Source organism: Strix uralensis, chromosome 2 (assembly GCF_047716275.1).
Source record: "Strix uralensis isolate ZFMK-TIS-50842 chromosome 2, bStrUra1, whole genome shotgun sequence".
NCBI lineage: Eukaryota > Metazoa > Chordata > Aves > Strigiformes > Strigidae > Strix > Strix uralensis.
In genome coordinates, this window is record NC_133973.1 from 482,858 (window position 1) to 502,001 (window position 19,144).

General features: G+C 40.5%; 2 protein-coding genes across 8 annotated transcripts in view; one reads left to right on the forward strand and one right to left on the reverse strand.

The window, feature by feature from the left end:
- LOC141935600 (cell cycle control protein 50C-like) overlaps positions 1-750 on the forward strand; it is a 32,292-nt gene extending 31,542 nt beyond the window's left edge. For 4 of the 6 annotated variants that reach the window (XR_012626597.1, XM_074852023.1, XM_074852005.1 and 1 more), the window contains one exon: positions 583-750. The gene's annotated coding sequence lies outside the window, so the exon portion shown is untranslated. The remainder of the gene's footprint in view (positions 1-582) is intronic. The other 2 variants (XM_074852014.1, XM_074852032.1) reach the window with 1 other exon arrangement.
- The window catches only part of DCBLD2 (discoidin, CUB and LCCL domain containing 2), a 54,665-nt gene that overhangs the window by 5,625 nt on the left and 29,896 nt on the right, over positions 1-19,144 (reverse strand). For both annotated transcript variants that reach the window (XM_074851942.1, XM_074851934.1), the window contains exons 3-11: positions 14,736-14,873; positions 13,116-13,167; positions 11,677-11,749; positions 8,464-8,597; positions 7,781-7,821; positions 4,990-5,205; positions 3,873-3,997; positions 1,100-1,247; positions 541-711 (exon numbers count right to left, since the gene is read on the reverse strand). In XM_074851942.1, coding sequence (XP_074708043.1) covers positions 541-711; positions 1,100-1,247; positions 3,873-3,997; positions 4,990-5,205; positions 7,781-7,821; positions 8,464-8,597; positions 11,677-11,749; positions 13,116-13,167; positions 14,736-14,847 — 1,072 coding nt within the window. In that variant the 5' untranslated portion in view covers positions 14,848-14,873. The remainder of the gene's footprint in view (positions 1-540; positions 712-1,099; positions 1,248-3,872; positions 3,998-4,989; positions 5,206-7,780; positions 7,822-8,463; positions 8,598-11,676; positions 11,750-13,115; positions 13,168-14,735; positions 14,874-19,144) is intronic.

Below are 19,144 nucleotides of genomic sequence, written 5' to 3' on the forward strand. Positions count from 1 at the left end.
GCATCCCGGCCCGGGCCCTGCCCTCCAAAGGACACTTCACCAGTGCCTGCACCCGCACACAGCCCGCTCCCTTTTCTGACAATTTTCTTTGATAAGAAAATGATGATGCCAAGTGATGTTTTCCAAATTTCATGCCAACATGACTGTTCCATAAAAGATTAGCTATGTCAAAAGGGTTTTGTCCTAAGAAATTACCAAATTAAATAACAAAGCAGTTACATCTGATTAATTCTGAAGGGAAGTCCAAGTTGCAACTTCTCCTTCTGACCAAATCTGTCCAGTAATTAAAAGCTGAACTCAGCTTGAGCAAGTTTTGAAAGACAGAACTTAATATAAATATGACTTGGAAGATTGGTTTTGTTTCTGCATGCTATATGCAGCTGTACATTTATCATCATACGTATATTTAATAACTGGTAAATATTAAAAAGGAAAGACTGACAATTTGCTATAATATGTTAAGCCTCAAGAAAACTGAAATTCAAAAGGCAAAGCACTGCAAGGAGTTCCCAAACACTTCTACCGCTTCCCTGTGGATACCTTTGGTTACACTGCGAGTCACGGTGGTGTTTTTTATTTCAGGCGTGAAAGTTGTTTTATCTGTCTGCAACGAAGTCTTCACTGAATGGATGAAGTCATCGCTGAAGTCATCACTCTTGTCGTCATTCTTGTTCTGAGGTGGCGGTGGCATGGTGATTTTAGGAGCACGGCCTTTAGAAGAAAAGAATTTATTAAAGAAGTTTTTTGAAATGCTAGTTTTCCATGTTTCCTTTTCAGAAGACAGCTGGAACAGTTTGCTCTAAAGCTTCTGTTCATGTTTTATCATGAGGAAAAAAAAAACCATGAATCAAAAATATGGAAAGCGAGTGACTGGTGTCTTTTGATACACTTCTTTTCAAAATTACCTTGTTTACGCCTGAACTAGGTATTTTTTAGGTTAAGTGTAATAACTTTGGAAGAAATTCAGAAGTATCTGTTACAGGAGGATTATGCAGCTAAGAAGTACTTTCTTCTCATTGAAAATACACCCCCAATGCAATGTTTGACAAGTTATTTCACTGCTTGTCTTGCACAGTTGAAAGGTTTTCAGTTGCCTTACCTATACTAAACTGACATCCTAGCAATTCTACTTTCATTGCAATTTTCTGGTGCCATTTTAAGGGGTTAATCCTAAAAAAGCGTGCAATAATAGGTGGAATGAAATTATTGCGAACTTCCTGGTACAATTCAGTGTTCCCTTGAAATATCTAGAAAGGAAAGAAAAAAAAAAAAAAAAGACAAACATTATGTTATACAAATGCAATAGCAACTAAGTAACTACAATCAATTTTGATGTTTTATTTAGGAAAAATAAGCGGCACAGAATCCTGACAATTCACCCCAGACCAGCGCTGCTGCCTGCAAGCCTCTGCTCCCTCGGCCCCATTAAATAGGGAACTCAGTGAAATAAAGGGGGGGCTGTACATGTACGCACACAGCTACTCACTTCAGAATAGAGGGGCCCTGTAACACTCCCGTGGTGCTCCCCGGGCAGCAGCTGCGGGCAAGGACATCTCCCACGTTTACAGCACTAATTCTAACTCGGCCCTTTTTGGTATTTTGCACTTACTCTTCCAATATATCTAGCAAGCAGCTGGGACAGTGCCAGAGCGGTGCCTTCACACAGCCCAACAGTTTAAGCCTAGCCTGTCCTGCGGCTGGGTTTTGTTAGACAGCATTGAGAGACCCAACCAAGCGTGTGGCCACGCTGTCCTCTAGTGGTTGCAAGAGACACGGACCCACTTGGGTTCAGACCCTGATCCCTTCAGCCCCAGACGGAGCCTGCGGTCCCGGAAAAGGAGGGCACGGGCTTTGCCTGAGGGACGAGCTGAAGCTGGTCCTGCACTGCCCGTCCTCCCGCGGAGCGGGTCTGTCTGGTTGGAATGTAAAACCAGTGAGCAGCCAGGCAAATCGTTTTTAAAGCACTGATACAGATACTGCAAATCATGTTGGACATCGTGCACAACAGAATTATGGCACTTGCCTGAAAAATAAAGATTATAGCCCTGGGTAAACAATATGGCACCCTCGCCGCTCTTAAGGACGAGCACTGTGTTGTGTAACAGCTGATGCATCTGCATAAAACGGAGCAGCCACCAGGCTTTAGCACACCTCTGATCGATGCAGATCACAGGTATTTCAACCTTGATACACGAGAGAAGAGATTTTTATATTGCATGCCTGCATTTCTGTAACTAAATGACTAGAACACCTCCACAGGTTTGAAAGAAAACAATTATTCCAGGCAGCTATCCGTTCAAAAGCCCCAAACCCCCCCAAACAACCCCAAGGACCTTTAAGGGACTCCTGCCTGGGCTCCCTAGAGTACACAACCCATCTCCACTCTCCAAAGACACTCAAGCCCCATTACTATCACTTACGCATAAAAATGCTGGGTTTGTCCTTACACAGGCATTGGGTGCCTTCATGTTGGAAAGCACTGACCTAAGTCAGTTTAGTTAGCCACAGAAAAATAAATCACTTGGTAATTTCAATGCAGTACTTCATGTTTGAGTGTATTGTGTTTTCCACATCTTAAATTAATAACCAGCTCCACAATTTCATTTCATGAACTCACAAGAAAAGCAATATGCTCAAATTAAAAAGCAACAGCTGCAAAGGTTTTCTAAGAAAGTAATCAAACTAAACACAAAGCCTAAATCTAGGCAGCTCGCCGAGATTTCATTACATGGCCAGAAGATGGCACTCAAAAACTAGCAAAAGATGCTGGATTTTTTTTTTTTTTTTTTTTCCCCTGCCTTGAATGCTTCATACTAACAATCTCTTAGTTCATGTGTAGGTTCAAGAGGACGGCCCAGTCCCAACAGTCTCCCCCTTTCAGGAAAGTCCCCTGCTGTGATTATGTTCAGTGTTCAACAACCTCTTAATTTAACAAACAAGATACTTCAACCTTTCACTTCATCAATAGGATGCTACATCCTACCTTGAAACATTCTTAGCCCACAGTAGACAGAAGAAAATCAAGTACAGCTAAAGAGTTACCATTCCTAAGAACCATCTTTGAAAAGTTACTCGGTTACTGGTTACTCTTACATAGATGTAATACCACAGGCCTATGGATGTAAGGTAAATTACATCCAAGAATTTTAAGAAAAAGCAAATTCTAGTTCCAGTCAGGTTACCAAGAATCCTCTCATTTGTTTAAGAAAATCTGATCTGAACCACTGGGAAGACCACGTAAGACATTACTTTTCTCATTTTTACTACCTATTAAATACTGCAAAACTGTAAATGCAGGGAAAATAAGATTATCTTGCCACTAACATTAGGTAATTTTTCTGTGTGGCAAAGCATTTGCAGTCTGAACGTACCGTTTCATTTTTTAAGAAAACTCCCCTCTACAAGGGCTGTTCTATTATACAAGAAAGAAACTTACCAGTATTTTGTCAAGTCAGTAAGACTGACAGAAACATTATCAAACATGGAAGTGTATACAACCCCTAACATTTATTCTGTAACCACAAGAGGATAAAAACATAAACCTTAATTTCGAAACATACAACCTATTTTGAAAGAAATCTGATTATTCTTGAAGGACACAGTACACAAAGCCTATCACTGGCAACAGAAGTTTCTTGTATAGAATATTCCCACCCCCAAATAGTAATAAAAATATTCTCTGAATTTCAGAACTGTTCAATTCCTTACATACTGCATATTTTCCTATTTTCTTCTGCATAGGTGCTGTTTATGATTCAAAATTACACTGGAAACAGGAGTTATTTAATGCTTCCTCACCATACCAAAACTAGTTGTATTTACAATTGTGAAATCTCCATAGAACATACCTAGAAAGTCTGTGGTATTTTTACCTTATCTTTATCCATGCCAGCTTCTCTGTATACTGTCCATTTCTGTGCATCATTGCTGTATAAAATTCTGTAGGCTGACACGTAATAGTAGTACTCTGCTAAGGTTGATCCAGTAGTTATAATACCTGTGAAAATGAAGGTGGTCAGTTAGACGAAAAGACTGGTAGCAGTTTGTAAAAATTATCAGATCAGCTTTTGAATCCAGAGTTACACAGCTGGAACTCCACCGGTCCAGTTATGTTTCAGAAAGTTTATCCGAGGTGCCAGGGTCTGAAACTTCTACAGTGACTGAAACTTAATAATCATTTTACTCACTTTTGTATTCTAATTCTCATGATATAACCTTGCTCAGCACTTCTCCCCCACTTCTTGCTGTTAGCGGCCTGTTCACTCGGCCATGGCCCACTCCTGCCTCCAGCTGCCCAGACAGCACCGCTCTTCCCTGCCTTCGCACTGCCAACCCAAAAGCACCACTGAAAGAACTGTGGCTTCCTAGAGCTGACACTCAGCGCTGCACAGCGACTCACACGGGAAAGCTCTTTAGTACAAGCTTATTAGCACAGGAATTAGAGTAACAACATAAAATCCAAACAGTCCCCAGGGAGGCAATAACAAAAGCTGCTGGTAAACCCGAGCTGCCTAGTGAGCAGAAGCCAGGCTGCAGAGGAGCTCAGAGAGCAACTCCTGCGTTTAAGAGGCAAACCCACACTGCTCAAAGCAGGATGGTTCACGATAGTCCTAAAGCCCGTGACAGGCAGCAGGGAAAACCTAGAAACCTAAGTCAGTACGCCTGCATCCGAGAGGCACCGGCAGGCTGAGCTGGCTGGATATGGATCTGCACCTCTGAGGAGACTGTCAGCAGGGAAAGGGAAGCACCAAGGACCCAATAAAACCACAGGAAACACTTCAACACATTCTGATGGAAGAGGTGTTTTCTACTATGAAAGTCCACCCGTTCAACTCCAGGCCTCTCACTGTATTAGCTAGGACATGGAACCAACTTTGCTGTAATGGTAATTAAATGTCACCTGGACTTTAAGACCAAGCACTGGAGGAAACGGATGTCAGTAACCAAACTTTCTGAATACTGCTTAAAAGCCACATCACATTCACTTACCTGTTATTTTCTTTTCTTTATTCAAGTCAATTTGCAACCACTGATGTTCATCACTGATAAAAGCAGCCCAAGGAGGACCAACCCTTTTCAGTCTGGCATTTGCAGGTTTCCAAATGTTCACTTGCCCTGTTTGGTTAGACCACTCAAGAATTGACGATGCCGTGATCTGCGAGTCAGGGATTACCCCAGACTCCATCCCCAGTGTCCCATAGCAACCTGAGTAACCGAAAAGGTGGGGATTCAAAATGAAAATTGAAGTTACGCCATCATCTTACTTGCTTGAAGTTTAAGACTTGACATGCAAATATTAAACTGCCATCTAAATTTATTCCGTAACACTACCAACAAAACACACTGTCTTCTGCTTTCTAGCAGTGATGCTGGAACCAAATTTGTGGTCACGAGTATCCCATGATTATGCCTGCTCACGTGTAACGTGGGTATTCCCTCAATCACTACCCACACAGAGTGCTGGACGAGCAGCTTTGGGGGAGCTCTCATGGTATAAGAGCGTGTATGGTTGGTGCAGGAATGTGAAGCAGACTACCTGATCATTCGTTCCTTTTTTGTGTCTGTATAACTTCTTGGTTTTTAAACCCACCTCAGTATCACAATGTTAATTCAAACAATACACCAAAGCATGTACAAAGCCATGTCTAATCCTGGTCTTAAACTCAAACATATCCTTGAAATTAGGTGTGCTGCTTTGTCATCATTCTTACTAAAAGTTTCTTCCCATGTCGCATTCTGCTGATGGCTAAAAAACATCTCCTAGATCCTGGCTATATTTCCTTGTGGTGGGTTGGTCCCCATTTGCTCTGTGCGAAGATCTGGTTCTGTAGTGCCCAGAGCTGTCCCCTCTCCCAGGGGTCCTCCCCAGACACACCGGCAGAGAGCAGTCTCTGCCTGCCGCCAGCCAGCCCGAGCCACCCAGCGGGGGGTTCCCCTTTTGCTGTGAGCTCCCCCTCTCCCTGCAGGTCCCCTGCACCCTGGTCGAGCGCTCACCCCTCGGGGTCCCCAGACAAGGCCTTGCCAATGTCCTGTGCGATGGCATTAATAGTTCATTGTCTGCTGGACGGACTTCGGCCGCTACAGCACAGGATCACATTAGCACTTCACTAACCCAATCCTGTCCATCTGTCGTTGCTGTCTAACAGGCTGCCAGTTTGAAGCAGAAATGCCTCAGTCTCTACGTACTGGACCTTTCTGCTCCATGATTTTTCGATTAATTTCTATTACTCAAGACTCAAAGCCAGCCAGGTCTTCCTGTACAAATAGTTTCATCTTCCTCTGCACTGACCACGCCTCTAGCATTAACAACACACTCCTCTATTTTGTACCAAGTCATGAAACCAACCATTACAGAAGAACCACACCAGTAACTACACCAGAGTCCGATGAACCTCATTTGACCATACCACAGAGTCCTCTTTTTCCTTCTGCTAGCTCCTAGGCCACCCAACTACATACACTTTAATCTAGAGCTGCATCTCATCTCCAGCTTACTCAGTACTATCTCAAATGTGCCACTGAAATCCAGATGGTCTGGATCAGCATTTTGTCCTCTCTTCTCATAATTCTAGGCCATTTAATTACTTTCATATACACTATCGGATCCCATTTGGAAAGACAAAAAACCCCAACAAACCCTGCCTTGATCACTGTGTTTAATATTCTCCATGCATAAGGTCACCAGACATGCAATTCCTTCTTCCAGCTCTTGCAGAGGTCTGGGAGAGAAATTATTTGAATATTATGTGAATTATATTTTCTAATTTTTGCTTGTTGTATACATTTCTGTCTCGAAACACTCCTGCCCATCAGCTTCCTGCCTTTATATCCCCATTCAGCATCACTTTTATTTATTTAATAGGAAAAGCATTTGTTTACTTTTGAGGAGTATGTGTATGATTCCCCCCCCCCCCTTCTTTTTTGTTTTTAACTTTATCCTTACAGAAAACAGACGTAATGCTTTTGGTTGTTTTTTTTTAATATTGCTATTAAAACAGTTAAAGAGACTAAGGAAAGGCCACTGTCTTCGCAATACTTCCAAGAACCATTCAAAGATGGCATTTAAAGTGATTTACAGAAAAGCTAGCTTCTGTGTAGAAAACTACAGCTTAATTTATTTGAAAAACAGTAGATAAGTAAAACCGTGCAAAGCAGTAAAGCTCTGAACAGGGGCAACACTTGTACACATTTATGCAACGAAACACGGCAGCCTGAAAGGAACACAACTTACACACAGCGAGGCCCAAGAGCCGCCCTTCCAGAGCAAGAGAGACAAGTAATTTATTACACAGCATTCAGCTGCAAGAATACGGCAGGAGAAAAAGGTTAAAAGGTAAAAGGGGGTGGAGAAGTTGAGGAATCATTTGGGGATTTCTGCTAGCTTTCTTAGCAGGCAACAAGGGAAGTGTGAGGAGCAAACCTGGAAAAAACCTAGAATGGACAGTTGTTACAAATAAAGAGCAACTCAAGTGCCCAGCTCTGCTTTAGTGTGTGTTAAAAGTATGGGAGTCGAGTCACTTTAAACCAGACCATAAAAGAGCAACATAATCTCTTTCTGCAGATAAGCAAGGCTTACTTTACACATCGCTGTAAATAGAGCGATGATTAAACATCAAAATGAGATAGTAGAACAGTTTAAAAGATATACATTACCGAGTAATGCAGTAAAAAAGTCTCGCTAACTAGAACAACAATTAAGAAATAAAATACCTGCACACTTATTTCTACTTACAAAACCTGTATGGAAGTATCAACATGTAATACATGTGATAATGCTTACCGCTCGTCTTAAATGTGAAGAGACTTGCAGATAACTGTTCCCTGCAGAGAACAAAAGAGGATGTTTTTTGCAGTAGTCGATGAGGAAAATTGAAACAAACTGTCTTCAATTTATTCTTCTTGTCTGAGCGCTTGCCACCGAAACCTCTGCACATGGCCTGCTCAAGCACTTCACCATTAAAGTAACGCTTCCTGTCACCAAGTTGCAGCACTCCCAGTACAAACACCTTTTCAACTGAAATCTAACCCAGAAATGCTGAGTTACAGGCTTTCAAACCAACATCTGCTCGGCAAAACGCAAGCCTTCATTCAAATGCTTCCCTTTTAAATTAAGCCAATTGTACTAACAAGGACCGATCTCCTCTGATAGCTTTCATTCCCAGGACTTCTGAGATTAAATGACAGGTTACACTCTTTTCCCTGCAACTAAAAAGTTGCCATTGAATTATTATTTTTCCACAGACCATTGTGGTCATGCCACGCACTTTGGAAATTAATCTTTATGGTCTAGAGGTGAAAAATATCTGGTAAATCAATCACACCATAGCAAAAGAGCGTTGTGAGAACCTTACAGAAGGGAACCTGTCCGTGGAACATGTAGCTCCACTAGCTAAAATTAATCCCACGATGAGACACTACCAACTAAGGTGCTAAAAATAAGGAGAACATCGGAAGTACACTTACACTTTTGAGGTGACATTGTTAGCCAGGGAGCCTTCATAGCGCGGGATGCCCTTGCTGATTACCACATTAATTTGGCCACCCAGAGTATTTGACACAACGCCTGCATGAACACCAGCCATACAAAGCGACGAGGACTTGAAGAGGGGGCAAAAGGATAAATTTAATACTACATTGTAAATAAACTCAATACTCTGCCATTTATTGTAAATGCTACACTGTCCAGTTATAATCTTTGTTATTACTTTAAGATACTGTCCTTATGTAACTGTTATCTCTGTTATTCAGAAACCCATTCATCTCTGGTTTATTATGGAATTTATAAAAACACAAACAGAAGGTCCTACATTTCACTGTGTCCTCGCCCAGACGTATTGGGAATGTAACTCTTGTCATTAAATAAGCTTAAATAAACAGCAAGGTGGATCAGTCTGAAACAGCCAGACAGTCAGGCTTTCAGCACACAATGAATCTGTTATGTTAGACAACAGAAGTTGAATACATAAATACATAGGAAACCTTTTAATAGAAAGCACACTGATAGTTCATTTATTCATTTTCTCACAATTAAGGAGTGACACACTGCAGATTTTGTAGCTTTTAACCAATGGGTTGTATTTTTTAACTCATGGTTAAAAACTGATCGATATAAACCCACTCTGATCCCTACAAACCCAAGCAATATGTGAATACAATTCATTCTGAAGAAGCCCATTACCCAGGCCAATGGAGATCAGTCACACAGCAAGTGTTTGCAGGACGTGCTGTTCTTTCCTTCTCCCCCCAATGACTGTTAGCCTGGACCCACTAACAAACACCACAGTGCCACCTCCAGCTCCCTGGCTGGCAGGCGAGCTGTGCCACAGCCAGCAGGGCTGACTGACTACACCAAGTCCTTCGGGCACAGCCGAGAGAGAGCAGAGCAAGACGCCTCTGTCTCCTGGACCAAAACCAGCCCAGGAGATCTTCTCCAGCTGGGAAGCAACCCCTTGCAGGCCAAAGGGGCCTGACCAAGAAACATCCGAGTGCTCAGGAACAGACAGTCCAGTTTCAGAAACAGCTTAGCGGCAGTGGCGTTGCACCCACCCACCCCGTGCAGCCGGGTTTCTGGAGGATTACTGGCCACGCACAGTGCACCAGGCAAAGGCAGAGCTATTCACAGGCAACAGGCAGCACTGGGGCATGCACAGGCGTGTTGCAATTCTGCAGCTCCTTGCTCCCATCCTGTGAGGCTGGGATCAACCTGGATTTTAGAAAATCAAGTGGGCCTGAGTTGTCTGTGAAGGGCCACCTGGGTATCTCCCAATATACCTTCCAAAAACTGCATTTAGTTTGTTATTACTAGTGTGGTAACCTAGTGTGGACTTGCCCAAGTCAATAAACAACAGATCACTGCAGATTTTTAAATAACAGTTGCTCCCCCAAACAAAGTCCACTGCAAGCTGTTGCTACTAAACACATCCGCTGCGCTGCTCTGCCAACCAGTCCACGGGTGCTACGGAGCCTCACCGCAATTCTTTAAGAAGGAACCCGTGGGTTTTCCTTTCCAGAGGATGATTTTCTTTCTCACGTTACTTTAAAAACAGAACAACCTTCTCCATTGTGGCTTCTTTAGAAATAACTGCATGGTGCAGCAGGCCAGGATGTCCCTGTATCTCAAGCTCAGTGGCCAAAAAACCTGCTCAAGACTTTACTAAACGTAATTCTCCTCAGTATATTCACTCATAAAAACTCTAGCTCTAGTCCCCACACCCCGAATATCCCAAAAGCTTTCTAAATAAATGTAATTATGTCTCACTCATGCACGCAGCTCCCCTTTCCTACTTTCCCTTGAAAGTAAGAGCGTGGGATTCTGCAGCAGACACAGCTCTCTCCTCCCTGCTCACCAGAAGACGTCGGCAACAAACACTCCAAATCCTCAAGGACTGTGGATATGAGGGTCACACACAAAAGAATCAAGATTTAGGGTATTTTTTAAAGCAGCAAGCAGCTGCTGATCATCTGAAAGAGATGCATGAGAAATCTCTACCTGAAACTTTGCCTAAAGTGCCAGACAATTTGATTTCTTTCCACACAGCTTGATTTCTGCGAAATTCTCTGCCTTTTTATTCAGAGCAATAAAGTACACAAAAATAAAAGGGCATTTATTTCCTAAAGTTTCCTTTTTCCTCCACAGAAAACAGTTTTTCCAGATTCCGGCAAAAAAACCTCCCAACAACTAGAACTCTTACAGATGCTGCAAATATGTAGGCAGAGAATCAACTTCATCTTCTTACTAGATACAAAAATTACCTCACGGCCATTTAGAGAGGACTCGCTGTGGACCAGCACATGTAACACAGTTACGTTGTGAAGACATTTTTACATATGGGTAATTATTTAAGCAGATAGCCTAGGATTTACAGATATTTGAGAAAAGAAAATCAGAGGCATGTTTTAGGCTCATATTTAATATTAAAATCTTTTTAACAACATTTTAAAATTGTCTTTCCTCTGTGCTAGATCTAATGCCTTATTAAAAGAGTATTTTAAGATAAAGAGATTTCATGTAATTTTTTACTAGATTGCTAACAAAATTATAATCACTTAAAAACAAGCAAAGCAAACACTCTCCAGTTCTATGGCAGGTATTCGGTTGCAAAAGCTTACAGAAACAGTGTATAGGCTTTTGTAGTATTCCAAATAGTACATTATTAAAGATTTTCACTTCCAGTTTATAGAACTATTAATGTTACAGTATTAACTCTGTTTTGCAAATGGTTTTATAGCTGCTGAGCATAAATAGTATTTCATCTCCCATGTTGTAATAAAAAATTAAGATAACCCTCTGTTTAGAGAGGCATTACAGTGTAAAAAACAAGAGGACATCTGTAAAAGAACTGCTTCTTTCTTTATAAATCTAAATTTCCCAACCTGAGAAAGCCAACAAAAACAAAACAGGAAGTAGAAAACACTATTTTGATTGATCCACCCATCTCAGCAGGCCTCACAAAAATGTGTGAGTCTCCTACACTACTTCATTTCTTGGAGATGGCAACATCTGAAGCAGCAGCCGTTCCGCAGCTGTGCAAAAAAATGAGTACCAGGCTATTCACTTTAGGAGATATAAATTCCAGAACCCAGGCACCAGAACTAATGTGAACAACTATAATTCACTTGTAATTATACATAGCGTGTTGTACCAAAATTCAGGTGAGCCCAGGTATTTTTACTTACGTCTCTGTATCCATGGGGAATAGTGCCTGAAATATCAGCAAAAGGAATCACACATCCAGCTGGACAATACTTACTGGAAGAAAACAAAATATCAAGTCAAGATATGCATGAAACTACAACTCTTACAATCTTATACATAGTCACTATGTTTTTGATTTACAATACACTGTTATCATTCATATGTCACTATTTAAGGATATGTGGATAATAGAAGACATAGCAAATCAGACAAAAAAATATTCAGGAAGAGACGTACACAGCAGGAGAACAGACATTTGAAAAAGTTTTTAAAAAAAAGTCTCAGCTGAAAGTACAGTTCCAGTCTCAACATAATAAATTAACAAGGCCAGCATTTTATATTATAAATACTGCATGGCTTCTGTAAATTGAAAGTCATATAAGTACCAATATTAATTAATTTTATAAGCTAGAGACCTGCGTATCTCTTTGTTTTGCATCTTTAAATAATACATCTGAAAAGTAAAGCTATTTTATAATAGCTCCTGGCAACAGCAGGAGATCATAAAAAACTGGCCAAATTCGGACAATACCACTAGCTCCTGAAAAGCAAGAGGCAAGACATCTGCACCTCTGATTCAAACCTGTGTTCACCTTCTAGTGCCACTTCATACTGCACATACAAAGTCTCTTAATTCTTCAAGATTCAGTAGTGAACTGGAGTCAACTATTAACATTTTCACTGCAGTTCAACAACAGCTGAAGCAACGCTGCAGGTACCACAAAAATAGCTGGATTCAGAGACTTCAGCACATGTTGAGTAAGGCCAGAACCTACAGTTAGAGCCCTGCTTTGGAACTTGGGAAAATGAAGAGAAATGCAAAAGTTGCACTTTGAAACATTCCATGATGCCAGGGCTGAAGTTCTCCAAAAAGTAAGTTTATCTACTTCACAGTAGTCTGCAGCTTTAAACACTGTCCTTGCTTTAGAGGGAAATGGAGAAGGAGAAAACAGGGGGAATGACACACGTTTTCCCCATCAGAAGGTACAGCATTTAACATCTCCACAGAACCTCATTAATTCACACCAAACTGTGAAATGGGTTTGTAACCTTTAACACATTTCATAGTTTAGTGCTCCTCAGGTAACTGTAATACGAATTTCAGTATTTAAGGTGTGTATCTGCTGCAATATGTATTTATAAAAGCAATATTCTACGGCAATGAGGTATTACCTCCTACGTGTTAGTGCAAATTAACGAGGTTCTACTGTATACTGCATGTAAAACAAAAATGGGAGAGAGAGAAGGAGGAGTAGTGCAAACGTCAAAACTGGTCAGCTCTAACCCTAATTAGTCTGTTTCTGGAGTTCTCTGGACAACCAATTTTCAAGCTGCATCAGGTGTAAGTAACAGAGTGAAGCAGAAACACTAAAATGACTTCATTAAAGAGATTGGGGGAAAACAGGTAAATCAGTCTTACTTGAATTCTGGTTCAGAAAAGTGACTTGCATTGTCTAAACAGGTAATTAGGTCTGGAAAGAAAAAATGTTAGGTCAAGAGGATGATAAAGACAACAAGTTTGAGTACGCTTTTCAAAGTGCACAAAAATACACATTTGAGCCTCTGTGGCTTAACCAAAAGTCTCAGAATGAAAAAACCCACATTTTTACTAAATTTTCTTGCAACAGATTTTGTATTACAGTAGACCCTTGATAATTTGTCTGAGTAACTGGGAAATCTGCTGAGAATGTGACACAGACAAGAAGAGAAACACAAAAATTCATTTTCTGTGCAGCTTAGTTTTAATTTATAGCTGTACTTCAGAGAAGCTAATATGATTCAGACACAAACATACGCTCTTTTCTCAAAATTAAATTAATAAGCTAGCTGAACAGGCCTGTGTTTTCAGCATTTAACAGTCCTGCAGTACTGAAACCAGGCAGTGCAGGAAACAAACATCAGAGTGCCATGTCACTGGCATCCACAACTGATAACTCAAATTTCATGTGTCTGCTGTGTATCAGCACATACAGTCCAAAATACAGAGAGAAAAGCATCACAAAATCCACAAAATAAAAATTAAAGATTAAAACTCTGTGGTGGTTTAGCCCCTGCCGGGGTCTGAGACCACGCGGCCGCTACCCCTCCCCCACAAAGGGAGTGAAATACAAAGCCCCAAGACTGAAATAAGGAAAGGTTTAATACAACAATGCAATAGCAACACAACAAATAACAACAATAACAATAACAGTAATAGTGATAGCAATGAACAGAGCAAAATAGCTACCAAATACAGCAGTTTGAAGCGCGATGTACAAAACCACGAGTGCACCGCGCTCCGCGCCAGGAAAAATGTGACCTGCCAGGATGTGAGGTCCGCATGGTATCTGAATAACCCGGCTAGAGCTCCCCCCCACTGCTGGGGAAACTTAACCCTATCCTGGTTAAACCAGGACAAACTCTTTATCTGCGCTTTTTAGAATTACTTCTAGAAAGGGTTTTCTCAAGCCTTTTGCTTTGAGAAGCAGTTGCTGACAATCCTTCAACCATGTATGTCACTCACTCTACGATGAGTGGAAGGAGATGCAAACAAATACAGCAACCTCTTTTAGAGGCTAGAATCACCAAAAACATGGAAAAAAACCAAGAAATGGCAAAAAGACTAAAAAGTATTCAGCAGATTACATAATTAAAGAGCTGAGTGAGTACAGGATACTGTTACTGAAATAAAACTGTCCATGAGGTTGGTCTGTATATAATATATACAGTTCAATACGAAAACTTGTTAGTTATGTGCCACCTTGACTATGACCTGAAAAAAACGCATTTTGTCCTTTATCTGAAGCAGTTCTTTCATTCGTAACAGATAACTGTGATTCTTCCTCTGGTAAGCTTTGATACCATTTCTTTAAAACTACAGTAAATTACAGTAACTGACAGCCCAGTTTCCTATGCAGAAGTATCAAGAAGACTGTATTAAAAGACTTCATCTTTAGAAGTTAATTTGTGAGACCACGGGAATAAATAAATTAGTTCTGTGTTTTTACGAGACAGCTCTGATTTTACCAGCACAGAAAAATCACCAAATAATTATAAATACCTGATTTGTCAGTGGTTGAATAAGCTGCAAGAAATCCACGTCCAGAAGTGTGTGTTCCACTCATGAACTGTACTGTGACTTCATTGCTTTTTGAAGTAATTAAACCATCCATTTGAAAGCCAAACCCACAGTATTTTCCTGTGGAGAGAAGGGGGAGAACAGACATGGACCAAAACCAGCATAGGTAGTAAGCATCTTACCTCATTTGCAGTGTAAGCTCACATTACTTCTGATGTATATTCAAAACCAAATACATGTGCATGACACTAAATAACGTAGTCAGTGTCCTTTTAAAGCAAACACCAGAACTTGGGTACCACATTTATTTTGTCACTGTCAACAGGTGAGTCTCTCATAGCCTTAACACTTGCAAATAAATGTGACCTTATCCCAGTCACCTCTAGCCATGCATAACCCTCACAATTCTTCAAAGACCATGAGAAATCTGTCAAGGGAAAGGATCAAGTTAGGGCAATGAGAATCATCTACAGAAGCAAATGAGAAAAAAGCCCTTCTCTTCCCTCAGCTGTTGGGGCACTTCTTCCTTGACAACTTTTTCATGGTTTCTGTCAACTAATTTTCTTAATTTTGGACAACAGCAGGCATGATTCACTGCACCTCAGCATTAACATCCAAGCATGTGCGAGTACCATTAATATAAGCTGCCAGTTCGGTCACCTTCTGTTTTGCTGCACCTACAAAACCTAACAGAGGTTCTGCATCTGGATACTTCTCTTGCCATCCAAAATGACCAAGAATCATACATTTTTAAACTGAGATGCTGGAGTCTGCAGATATTGACAGTATCTGCCCACGAAGTCCTAGAATTACTACCAAATGACTTCACCTGGGTGAATGGCTGTTAAACAGACCCAAGTCAATATGGAATTCTCCAGTCCTAGTAACTAGAAACTTTAATACATTACTGATCAGTTTATTAACCTGTTAAGAAAAAAAAAAATCTGATTGTTCTATAGACTCCCTTGATCATTCAATATTCTATCTACAAGCCTATTTAAGATTCTGCAACAGATAATCAAAGTGGATAATCACCAGCAGCAAGTGACGCTGCATGCTTCAGTTTACTATTCATTTATTTGCTTTCTTGATAAGAAGTACGTTATCATATTGTGAAATAGCAAAAAGAGAAGCCAGACTCCCTTCTCAACTAAAGGCAAATTACACTACTAAAGCAGAGGGAGTAGAACAATACTGCCCTAAAGGAATAGTTCTTAACAAATATAATACAAAACATGTAACACAAACAAATATAATGTGTATGTTAAATTCCTTTAAAAAGTGAACTGCACTCTCAAATACTAATAATTTTTTAAAAAATTAGAAATACAAATTCCTATCATCATTCAGAGCTTTCTAAGTGTTGCTTATTCAGATATTTTTTGAACAAAACAAGGATATTTTCTAATGAAAATGACAGTAGATTTTACAATACTTTAACAAAATTTATAATACTATATAAATATAACCTTATCTCAGTAAACTGGTTATCAGCAAGAGTTACAAAGAAGTTCCCTTTTACCAAGGCTCCACAATGACCCTGTGTTTTGCTCTAAGTCACGTTTCAATTATAAATTGCATTCATTATGATGAACTGCATCATTTTTCTAACTACCACTTCTCCTTTCTTTTAAGTTTGGTTTTCAGCCACCGGACCTTGTTACACAATTGACCAGCATGAGACTCCTCTCAGAGTAGGTCAGACTGTCCTCAAGACACCATTTATCCTCTTCTTTGGGCAACACACAGGGCAAGACATTTAAATCTAGCTTGGATAAACTCTCCTGTGCTGCTTGCACCATAGAGACAGAGCCTTGGACAAACTCTAGACCGACACACCTTATGATACTTCTGAGACTATAAATCATTTTCCTAACCCTTCCCTGGTCTCTCACCAGATTTTTAGCAATCTTTTTAAAAAGCAGGCACTAGAAGTGGACCAAACATGACTGCCATGACACCTCTGTCAATAGTACGTGCAGAAGATGTAATGTTACTGTTTTGTCTGAAGGACCCCAAGTGCTTTTGTACAGCAACATTGCAGCAGGAGAGGGAATTCCCACAGTAGCTACATCCTCTGCTCCTACAGATCTGGGCTTACATTACATGTACTAAATAAGTACATCTGACTGTAGATGCACATTGATTGGACTGTGATGAAATCTGATAAAAAACAACTCCAGATCTTATTTAAACTAAAGACAAACTTAACACCAAGGAGTTGAATCTTCTTTTGATTTCTTGATAAATATCCAAAGGGCAATGAGAACTAGTCCTTAAAAGCTTCATTAGCAACCTTCTCTGTTTATCAATGAACTAACCCACTAACAATTCATTTTTTAATCTAATCAGCAAACTTAAGTCATTTTGTGTTAAAGTAGGTATCACTGAATTTCAGATTTTATGTAATACAAGTATTTTAATGTTAGACCATGTCAGTAGTCTTGAATTGAAAAACTGACAAATCCAGATTTCTTCCAAACAAATTAAAGTCACTGTTTAATCTCTCCAGTGTTAGTCGCTTCAAACATGAACATTCAAGAATCTGCATCATCTGTACCTGCCACTGTTAGTATCACTGTTTGTTCTGTGATTTAATTTATTAAGAGCAGAACAACACACACATTTGCTCAACATACTGTGCTACTACACCTGCTGAGAACAACTGAAAGTCAAGAGAAACAAATGAAGTAGAAAATTTACTTGAATCCATTAAGTCACTTGTAAAAGTGAGTAATAGACTTATCAGAACTGGACGTTCCTTGGCATTTAAGGACTTCAGCATTTCCTATTTTAGACCAGGTCTGGCTCAACGGCTCCAAGCACATACTTATTTTCACGCACACTTACCTAGGCAACCTTGAAAAAGAGGGTTAACAAAGCTAACATTCCACTAGCCTCTTTATAAAAAGACTCAATTTAGTGGGATTGGCATTTGAGCTGCACAAAAACAATCCCCATGAACTAAATCACTTTCTCTCTATCCCCAGATTAAAGCTTTAGGAAAGAAAATAAAATTAATCTGCACAATAACACTAATTTTAGTGAAGGAAGAATGACAATTCGAGTTCTATGCAAAGAAACACAAGGGTCTTAAAACCCTACATATACCTTGACGTAGATGATAATGTCACACTGCTACTTGGAAAAAACCCTGCCTTATAGTCATGAAATTCAATTTGTCCTCTTAAAGAGGGCAAAAAATAAACTATGGATATTATCAGAAGATGGGGGATATTTGAACTACACAACTTTTGAAGCCTGACATCCTTTATTACCACCAAGATTAACAGCTCAAATCAGAGTAATTCTGTATAAAAAGAAAGGCATTTCAGATAAGATATAAATACTACTTTTTTTTTTAATGAAGACCCTCATAGTTTTGTGATTCCTTCTCCACTGCTTACAAGAACTTTGCAAGCTACTAGGAAATGTCTGAGAAAAAAAAAAACCATTACAGTGGAGTTTCCTTTGAGATTCTGAAGAATCAAAGATTATTATAGGATCTCTGTTGCATTTAGCATCTAGTTGTATGCACAAGATGTAGGATGTTCTACTATCATTATTACTTATCATTTTTTCAGTACATTTTTAGGATATAGGAATTGTGTCAAGAAGACAGATATTTACATATGCTTTAATAACAGTAAACAAAATGCAATTACTTAAGAATAATTATGTTAAGAATACTCTGGCATTCCAGAGAGTTCATCTGCTGGGCAATAATGGCAAGCATACTTGAAATGAGCAGGTCAGCAGAGAACGAGACAATCAGACTACTGTTTTCTTTACCACTTCTATTTCTATAAAGTTACAGTTGCACCTGTACTCCCTCCCTGCACTGAAGACCTATATAGCATACAGCAGAATCCTTCCTTAGCTGTGCTTTCTAGCAGCACTATCAGTAATGGATTTACTTAAAACTGGTCCCTGGTGGCTATTTTTCTACTGTGGTGAGGTACCTGCAGCACTCCGCAAAGTTTTGCAGGGTTTGCTTGGGTATCGGGATTTTGGTAGCAGGGGAGGGGCTACAGGGGCGGCCACTGTGAGAAGCTTCTAGAAGCCCCCCCAGCTTCAAGTCAGACACGCGCTGGCCAGGGCCAAGCCCATCAGTGACGGTGGAGCCCACGGAGGTCACCGGTGCAGCAGATGCCCACGTGCAGCCCGTGGAGGACCCCGCACCAGAGCAGGGGCTGCACCTGAATAAGGCCGGGACTCGGAGGGCAGCCCACGCTGGGGCACTGTTGCCAGGAGGACAGCAACCCGTGGGAGGGACCCACGCTGGGGCAGTTTGAGAAGAGCTGCAGCCCATAGGAAGGACCCATGTGGGAGAAGTTCATGGAGGACTGTCTCCTGTGGGAGGGACCCATGCTGGAGCAGGGGAGGAGTGT